The sequence below is a fragment of the Apodemus sylvaticus genome, chromosome 1 (assembly GCF_947179515.1).
Source record: "Apodemus sylvaticus chromosome 1, mApoSyl1.1, whole genome shotgun sequence".
Classification (NCBI taxonomy): Eukaryota; Metazoa; Chordata; class Mammalia; order Rodentia; family Muridae; genus Apodemus; species Apodemus sylvaticus.
The window spans coordinates 206,783,164-206,792,685 of NC_067472.1; the positions used below are offsets into that span (position 1 = coordinate 206,783,164).

The 9,522-nt window shown below is 55.3% G+C and overlaps 1 protein-coding gene across 1 annotated transcript; it reads right to left on the minus strand.

Moving 5' to 3' along the window:
- Positions 1-1,544, minus strand: Gng8 (G protein subunit gamma 8). Its single transcript, XM_052181012.1, has 3 exons — positions 1,473-1,544; positions 342-427; positions 1-136 (listed from the first exon to the last, which is right to left on the minus strand). Exons 2-3 carry the CDS (start codon positions 423-425, stop codon positions 8-10), a joined length of 213 nt encoding a protein of 70 aa, XP_052036972.1. The 5' UTR covers positions 426-427; positions 1,473-1,544; the 3' UTR covers positions 1-7.
- Between the last annotated feature and the right edge of the window lie 7,978 nt (positions 1,545-9,522).

The following is a 9,522-nucleotide window of genomic DNA, read 5'->3' on the forward strand; positions in this document are numbered from 1 at the left end:
TGGGGGCTCAGAGCAGGGTGCAAAAGAGTCGCTTGTCGCGGAAGGGATTCTCGGCGGCGGGGACAGGAGTCACCAGTGGGTCATCCTTCGCGTGCGTCTCGCAGAAAGCCAAAAGCTCGGCTGCCGCCTGCGACACCTGCAGGCGGGGGAGAGAGATGCAGTTGACCCGCCCTGGCTTGGTCCCCGGGGAGCGTACAAATCCCCGCCCCGAGTCCTGACCACGCCTCGACTGGCCACGCCCCCTGCCCGGCCCCACCTTCCCATCCCGCCTCAGCTCCAGGCTCCGCCCTCAACGGAGCCTAAGGCAGACCCTCCACCTATTTCCCCATCAGTCTGTTCACCTTCATGCGATCGATGTTGACCTCCAGCTTCAACTGCTCCACCGTCTTGCGGGCCTCGGCGATCTTGGCCATGTTGTTGGACATGGCTGCAGCAGGGAAGGGGTTAAAAGCCTGGCGGGAGTGTGGACTGGGGGGGCTGGAACCCTCTGGATCCCCCGGGGAGTAGTGAGAAGGGGGTGTGTGTGACCCAGTAACAGGAGAAGTGGTTGGGACTATGAGTGAATGGGGTCCCAGAGACAGGTAGAGGAAAGGGTGGCGACTCGAGAAGACAGGGGCATGGAGGGTGCCCGGATGGAGGCATCGGGAGGCTGCTGGAGGGCGAGCAGAGCGGCCTGGGAAGGAAGGAGGGATGGACGCGCAGGGTGGGCGGGAGGCCGAGAGGCAGGAGGAGGAGGGAGCGCAGGAGCACAGGGCCACAGGTGCTTGCTGGGAATCTCTGCTCCAGGTGCCCTCACCCCCTGGGGGGTGGAGCCTGGGCGGGGAGGGGGCCCCTCCGCAGGCCAATTAGCAGCGGCTCCAGGGAGAGCTGAGAATTAAGAGCTCGGCGGGAGGGGCGCAGAGGGGGTCTCATTAGGGCCTCGGCAGCAGCTGCCCCCTCTGCCCCCCTCAGGGACCCACCCCTCCCAGCCCCGGCCGCCTCAAAGGCTCCTCTGCTCATTAGCAGGCAGGGGAGGGGGTTGGGGCGAGCCAGCCAGCCCTTCAGAGGGGCAGACAGGGCGACAAGTGAGAAAGACAAGGGAGGGACAGAGGGACAGACATGACAGGCATGGAGAAGGAGGGTAGGCTGAGGATGGAGGCAGGGATACCGGGGAGAGATGAGGAGGAAGGGGACCGGGAAGAGGCGAAGGGAGGGGAGGGGACCTCCAGACTGACCAGGAACGGAGGAGACCGGGAGAGGAGAAACCTGGACAGAGGGGACATGGCAGGGTTAGCAGAGAAACGGAGCAAGGAGAGAGGAGAGACACTGGGAGGCACGGACAGAGGAGAGGCCAGGGGAGAAGATGGAGACACACGCGGAAGTGTGGCCATTGATTCTCTCAGTCACCCACTCACTCCCTCACTCACTCCCACAGGGACAGATAGTGGCCATCTAAGCGGCTACAGGGACCCGGACAGGAGCCTCCTACCTACCTGTTGCAGCTCAGGGCTGGGATGGCTGGCGGGTGACAGAGGCTGACAGAGGCAGCGGCTGGTCCCCTCCCAGCCCCGCCCCCTCCCCTGGGGTGCAGCCCCTCAGGACCGCCTCCTCCTCCTCCTAGGCACCACCTGTCTCCATGCCCTGGTCCCTCTCCTTGCAATGATATATCTACCTCCTCCTCCTCCTCCTCCTCCTCCTCCTCCTCCTCCTCCTCCTCCTCCTCCTCCTCCTCCTCCTTCTTCTTCTCTCTCTCTCTCTCTCTCTCTCTCTCTCTCTCTCTCTCTCTCTCTCTCTCTCTCTTTCTCAGTCATTCCTGTTTCCAGCATGTCTTTCTCTGGAGTCCCTCTGTCACACATGCACTGAAAGATGGGCGCACACGCACGCTCATGCACAGAAGCCATGCAACCTCTCACTCCTTCACAGGCCAAAAAAGTGGCCGCCTCCCCCTGTCTCGGGTGCATGGGTGCATGATGAGGAGCGACCCTCTCTCTCGCAGCACACAGACTCACACTCAAAAGTCACTCACCCCAGGCGGTGGTGGCGCACACCTTTAATCCCAGCACTTGGGAGGCAGAGGCTGGCGAATTTCTGAGTCCGAGGCCAGCCTGGTCTACAGAGTGAGTTCCAGGACAGCCAGGGCTACACAGAGAAACCCTTTCTCGAAAAAAAAAAATCCAAAAAATGTCGCTGTCGCTCACACAGGGATGCACCCTACTTTGCTGGGTCACTAAGAAATGTCCCCCTCGGACCTGTTCCCTCCCCCCTTCCAGCTTAACCCAACACACAATGACAAAGGTCCCAATATACCTACCCACTGCTGTCACTCGTGATATCTCACAGCAGAGCTTGCGTTGCAGCGCAGTCAGGCACGGTATCTTAGGGAGCCAAGTGTATACATTGTTACCTACAAGAGCAGTTTTAACTTCTGGACTTCTCCTTCACACTGCCGCGGCGTCTCACACAACCACATTCTTGCTCAGCTTCTCTGCTGAGCGCTCCATTGCCCAGCGTGACACAGAACCAGGTGCTTTTCTTTCGAGGGGTGCCTTTGTGTGATCACATTGACTCCTGGTCAATTTCCTGATACACGGAGGCCCACATTCTCCCTCCCATCAGTGGTAGGTCGCCGCTGTCACAGTGGCACAGTGTCACAGTGGCACAGTGTCTTTTGGTGTCATACATTTTTGACATTTAGTTTTTTGTTTTTGTTTTTGTGTGTGTGTTTTTTTTTTGTTTGTTTTTTTTGATTTGGTTTTTTCGAGACAGGGTTTCTCTGTAGCCCTGGCTGTCCTGGAACTCACTCTGTAGACCAAGCTGGCCTTGAACTCAGAAATCCGCCTGCCTCCCTCTGCCTCCCAAGTGCTGGGATCACAGGTGTGCGCCACCCCTGCCCAGCCATTTTTGACATTTAATAGCATGGTCTTTTACACACACACACACACACACACACACACACACATCATTGCGGACACAGCTTTTGCTGGGCCTCGCAGTCTATACCACAAGTGCCTGTCACGCTCACACACTGCGGCCCTCTTCCACATTCGGCACTCCCTGTCTCGCAGACCCTGCGCCCTCACCTCTGCCACCGGGAACAATCACATACCCTCGCACAGGCGGTCACAAACGCAAGCCAACCTCTCAGCGCCCCACGGGGTCACCAGGGTGGCAGACACACTGTCTCACACCACACAGCTGGCCACACCGGGTCCCTCTCCCGAGCCTCCCTCCTGCACTACCGGCTCATTCCGCTGCTCGGGCACTCCCCTGACTCACTGTGCTCTGAAACACGCGTGGCCTCCCTTACGGAGGGTCAGACTTACGGACACACATCACACCTTCTCTGACAGCCCCACTGTCCCCCTCTTCATTCCTAATCTCATCTTGTCACACAGTCACTCGTCTTCTCCTGGCGTCCTACACCACCTGTGAGGCGTGCGCTCACATCAGCGTGGGGCGCACCACCTCTGGTGCGTGTCGCCTGCACCACAAACAGCATCGCTTGCTTGCCTCGCCGCCATCAACGCCTCCATATCGGCCACACGGGGGCGCCCGCGAACCAAAGTAGCCGGAGGAGCGCGAGCAGAAGCCGCGAAGACCGAGCATCCCCGTCCGCCCAGCAGAAGATAAAAACCGGAGATCTGGGGGACCCGAGAAGGATAAGAGAGGGAGGCGTCGTCGGGCAGTGGTGGCGCACGCCTTTAATGCCAGCACTTGGGAGGCAGAGGCAGGAGGATTTCTGAGTTCGAGGCCAGCCTGGTCTAGAGAGTGAGTTCCAGGACAGCCAGGGCTACACAGAGAAACTGTCTCCTAAAAAACCGAGAGACAGAGACGCAGGATAGATGCGATGCACAGACTGAGCCTCTCCAAGAGACACTCAGAGACCTAGTCAAGGCGGCCCAGAGTCAAGAGAGAAGAGGGCGCCTTCCCCGCTGGACCTCACAACAGAAGCGGTGCCTTCAGGGAGAGAGCTGCTGTGGGTGTGGTCAAGGGCGGGGCTTTGTGGGGTATGTTGGATAGGCGTGGCCTGGAGGTGCGAGGGCGGGGTTTGACGTTCCTTCTCTTGCAGGAACCCTGGGAAAAGGTGGAGTATGGAGAAGCATTTATTTGCAGACAGTTCAACCCTAATTCGATTTTCACAGCCTGCCCTGGGAAGGCAAACTGGTGGGGAAGAGATACCAGCCTCTGAGAGTTCTCACCTGCCAGTCCTGGAGATAGAATCCAAAGCCTCACATGTGCTACCATGAGCTCTACCTCTGAGCTGCATCCCGCGGCCCTTTTTTTTTTTTTTTTTTTTTTTGGATTTGGTTTTTTTTGAGACAGGGTTTCTCTGTGTAGCCCTGGCTATCCTAGAACTCACTCTGTAGACCAGGCTGGCCTCGAACTCAGAAATCCACCTGCCTCTGCCTCCCAGAGTGCTGGGATTACAGGTGTGCGCCACCACCGCCCGGCTTTTTTTTTTTTTTTTTTTTTTTTTTTTTTACTTTTTTGTTTTGAGACCGTCTCCTATAGTTGCGCTAGACTGGCCTTGAACTTTCTCCGTGGCCAAGGCAGGCTTTGAACTTACGACCTTCCTGCATTAGCCATTCCAAGGGAGCTGGGATGACAAGCCAGAACCACCGTGATAGCTTTTCGGAGTGGGGAGAATAGATCTCTGCCTCCCTCTCCCCTCCCTCGTGGGCTCACAGGGCCAGGTTGGAAGGAGACCACGGTCCACATCTGGAAAGTATCAGGCGCGCCGGACGTGCCAGGGCCCGGGGCCGGGCCGGGGCTGCCGGAGGGGGAGGGGAGCCATTGAGCGGTGTCTGCGGCGCCGAGGAGGGGCCTGGGCGCGCGCCGAGCCCGGCGCCTCCCTCCCGCAGCTGGTTTTCATCCCCAGCTCTGGCCTGGGCCGCCACTGGGGAGGAAACCCAGCTTTCTTAAAGCTGGAAAGGCAGGGCGCCGACCCCGTCCCCCGAGCAAAGGCTAGGGATGGATGGAGGACAAAGAGACTCGGTCTGGATAACCTCCAGCTCCCCTCGAATCTGCAGACCTCGGCCGCCTCTTTGTTATTTAAATATATTTACGTTTTACTTATTTATGTATGGTGTGTATGGGGAGGTGTGTGCCAGGGCCACAGCCTTGATGCGGAACTGAGGCCACCTCGGTTCTCTCCTCCCGTCATGTGGGTGCCAGGGTGGAACGGGGCCCACCCACGAGCTTGGTGGCAAAGGCCATCTTCCAGCTGAACCGTCTCGACGTCCTTAATCACGAAGCATCTTAGTAAGTCCAGAGTCCAGATTCTTCCCACAAACTCAATCCAGCTCCGCTATTTTCTTGGCCTGTTCATCTGCCTTTTGCCTCTGACCCTGTCAGCATGTTCCCTGTAGAGAAGTTGCAAGGCTTTTGCCTAAAACCAAGTCCCAGGATACCTGTAATCCCGGCACTGGGGGAAGATGAGTCTGGTGGACCGGAAATGCCGGGATAGCCTGGACTACACAGTGAGTTCCATCGCGACTAATGCTAGAAAGTGAAACAGGCTAAAAGGGGGAGCGGGAGAGGGGACTGGGGGGTGTATTTTAGGTGGTAAAGGGATCCCTATTGGGCAGGGAACCACAGGTACCACATACCAGTAATTCCAGAATTCAGCGTGTGGCCAGCCTTGGCTACATAGCAATTTTTTTCATCTTTTAAAGACTTATTTCATGCGTATGAGTGTTTTGCTCTATGTGTTATGTATGTGCACCATACGGGTACCGATGAATGGTTATGGACCACCATGTGGATGCTGGGACCTGAACCCAGATCTTAACCACTGAGCCATTTCCCTTGCCCCTGAAGCTTAATTTTTATTATTTAAAAAATAGTTTTTATTTTATGAATATCAGTGTTTGCTTGCATTGCATGTGTGTCTGGTGCCCGGAGAGGTCAGAAGAGGGTGCTGGATCCCCTGTAAGTGGAACTGCAGATGGTTGTGAGTCACTCTGTGGTTGCTGGGATTTGAACTCAGGGCCTCTGGAAGATCAGTCAGTGCTTTTAACCAGTGAGCCATCTCTCCAGCCCCAGTACTGGGAATCAAATCTGCAAGAACGGTTGTTCTTAATGTTCTAACCGCTTAGCCAGGTTCCCAGAAGGATCAGAACAAGGAGAGGGAGCACCGGCTGGTGAGGGGCAGGCCTGGAACTCACTCTGTGGTCTAGCCTAGTGAAATTTAAAACAGTTCTTCTGCTAGTCTTCTGAGCGTGGGCACAACAGGTATGTTAACCATGCCTAGCTGCTGTCCCCAAGTCACCCCCACACCTGCCTAAAGGTCTCTTCCTGGGACCAAGGAAGAAATGAGTATTGCACATCTGTTGAGACAGGCAGCATTAAAGGATATGACCAGAGGCCAGAGCGGTTAGAGCACTGACCGTTCTTCCAGAGGTCCTGAGTTCAAATCCCAGCAACCACAAGGTGGCTCACAAGAGTCCAATGCCCTCTTCTGGTGTGTCTGAAGACAGCAGCAGTGTGCTCATATACATAAAAATAAGATCCAGCACTCTGGAGGAAGAGGCAGGCGGATTTCTAAGTTCGAGGCCAGTCTGTTCTACAGAGTGAGTTCCAGGACAGCCAGGGCTACACAGAGAAACCCAGTCTAGAAATATTAAATATCTGACTGATTTATAGCTATTTACTTATAGTTAATCAATCTTTTTTTAAAAGACTTATTTATTAATATGTAAGTACCCTGTAGCTGACTTCAGATGCACCAGAAGAGAGCATTGGATCCCATTACAGGTGGTTGTGAACTCCCATGTGGTTGCTGGGATTTGAACTCAGGACCTTTGGAAGAGCAGTCCATGCTCTTAACTGCTGAGCCATCTCTCCAGCCCCAGTCAATCAATTTTTTTTTTTAAACTTCATAATTCTTTTTTTTTTTTCCTCGAGACAGGGTTTCTCTGTGTAGCCCTGGCTGTCCTGGAACTCACTCTGTAAACCAGGCTGGCCTCGAACTCAGAAATCTGCCTGCCTCTGCCTCCCAGAGTGCTGGGATTACAGGCGTGCGCCACCACCGCCCGGCCAGTCAATCTTAAAAGAATATGGGCATTAGCCAGGTGTGGAACGGGCACAGAGCTGTGACACCTCAAAAGGCTGAGGCAGGAGGGCTGCCTGATCATTTTAAATATGTCCATACAGAGAGGTGGGGGAGCTATGCGTAGGGGACACACCCACTCCCAGACCCCAGCTCCTGGGAGATGGGGTTGGCAAGTCAGGCTGAGTTCAGGGCCTTCCTCAGTTCCACAGAGCTCAGACTGGGAAAGAGGGTAACCATTCCTGCGTGTCCGAGCGTCTCCAAGGGCCTGTGGCGCGTAGGCCAAAGCCCTTCCCCTTCCCCTTCCGACCGCAGCCGCCTCTTGGCTGGAACAATATCCCCAGGGACCGACAACCTTAGAGAATAATATCCACTCCTGAGCCGAGGGTCGAACTCCTGGCCCATGCCTGCTCTGCAGGCAAGTTCTACCTCAGAGCCGCATCTCCAGCTCCTACACACCCATCGATCCACCCACTTTCCTAGTTCCCTCTCTGTAAGTTTTCATGTAGCCCAGGTAACTGAGGGTATCCCTCAGTGTCAGATCCCCTTGCCTGTACCCCCCAAGCGCCCAGGTTACAGATGTGCACGGCCATGCCTGGTTTCTGGGTGCTGAGCTGTAGCCTAGGGCTTCATTTATGCTAGGCACACGCTCTACCCACTGAGCCACACCACACCCCATCATTTCCTGTTACTTGTCTCCTCTGTCCCCACTACCGTGGGGCAGGGACACTCTTTTGTCCCCTGCTGTGTCCCCCTGGAGCATGGCTGTGCCAGAGATGAACACAGTCCTGGAGTCTTTCCTCTCAGGGTTGTAAGGGACAAAACCGGACACACACACATCACATTCTTCCTGCTGCGGATGCAGGTAGAGGCTGAAACCAAACCCTGCCTGTCCCAGTGACCAGGGCTACTAACGACCTCTCCAGGACTCTATTTGCCCACCTATGAAATGGGCATTATCTCTGGGATTAACCAATAGCAAAAGTCAAACCATGCAACAGGCAAACGCTAACTCACGCAATCCTCATCACTGTGTCCCGTAATGAACATGACCGGAAGATATAGCGAGGCAGGCCTGTGTTTCCAAACCCCAGGCTGAGGCAGGAGGATGTCTAGCTTCAGGCCAATATGAGCATATAACAAATTCATGGCCAGCTCGGGCTGCTCAGGGACACCCTATCTCAATAAAACAGGGCGGTGGTGGTGCACGTCTATAATCCCAGCACTTGGGAGGCAGAGGCAGATGGATTTCTGAGTTCGAGGCCAGCCTGGTCTACAGAGTGAGTTCCAGGACAGCCTGGACTATACAGAGAAACCCTGTCTCGGAAAAAAAAATCCAAAATAAAATAATAAAATAAAATAAAACAAAACAAAACAGGGTGGTTGCTATCACTAATAAATGTTATTTTGACACAGGGTGTGAAGCCCAGGCTGGCCTGGGACTCACGACGTAGAGCAGGCTGGAGATCTGTTTACCTCTACCTCCCTGGCTTTCCCCGCCATGCCGGGCTGCTACATGACTGTAGGTGATTCAAGCTCGGGTCTTGATGCTTGCACGTGACCTCTTCATGATTATTTAATGTGTGTGAAGCATGAGGTAAGCACACACAATGCTTTGTGTGCTGTGGAGGCCCGAGGACAAGCCTTCTCCCTCAGCAGTCTGTTGTTTACCACTTGACGGTCCAGGGTGGCCGGCCTTCGAGCTTCCTTCCAGGGAGCCTCCCCGTCCGTCCTCCCCGTCCGTCCTCCCCTCGGTCCGTCTCTGCCTCCTCCCGCTCCCCGGGAGCACGGGGGCCGCATATGAACACCAGTGAGCCGGGCTCCCGAGGGTCCTGAGGCCCAGGACGCACGTCCTCACAGCTGCACGGCAGGCCCACGGCCCCCGCACCAGCCCTCGTCTTGACTGGCCCTTCTTAGGGATACAGAACGACGTCCAAACATAACCAGGCGCTCAGAGTCACTGGGCAAAAAGAACTGGCCACGGAGTGACGTTCAGATTCAACCTGGCACCCGACGCCTGCCTCTGCCCGCAAACTGAAGGCGCTCCACACGGGACAGGACCCAGCTCTCATTCAGTGCAGAACAAGAATCCAGGGACTATGTAACATTGTGCATTTATTTACAAAGAGGTTAGAGAAACACACAGAATCTGGCCCCCCACGCGCCGGGGAGTCACCATTGTCATAATAAATACAGTAATTTCTTTAAAAAAAAAAAAAAAAACAAAGTAAAAAAAACCCACTGGATTGGAACAGCTGAGGGTCATTCAGCTTCCCCACTCCCCGTGGGGAGAGGCACGAGATTGAAACCATCTGCCTTTCTCTCTCTAACCTCCCAATCCTCCATGACTGTCCAGGGATGGAGCAGAAAGAGTCCTTTCTGGGTGTTGGCAACTCCTACTTGACCCTCAAAGCCCCTAAGACAGTGCCACTTCCTCTTCCAGGGCAGGGCACTCGGTAGGCATAACCTGAGTCAGACGGTGTCTGACTCAG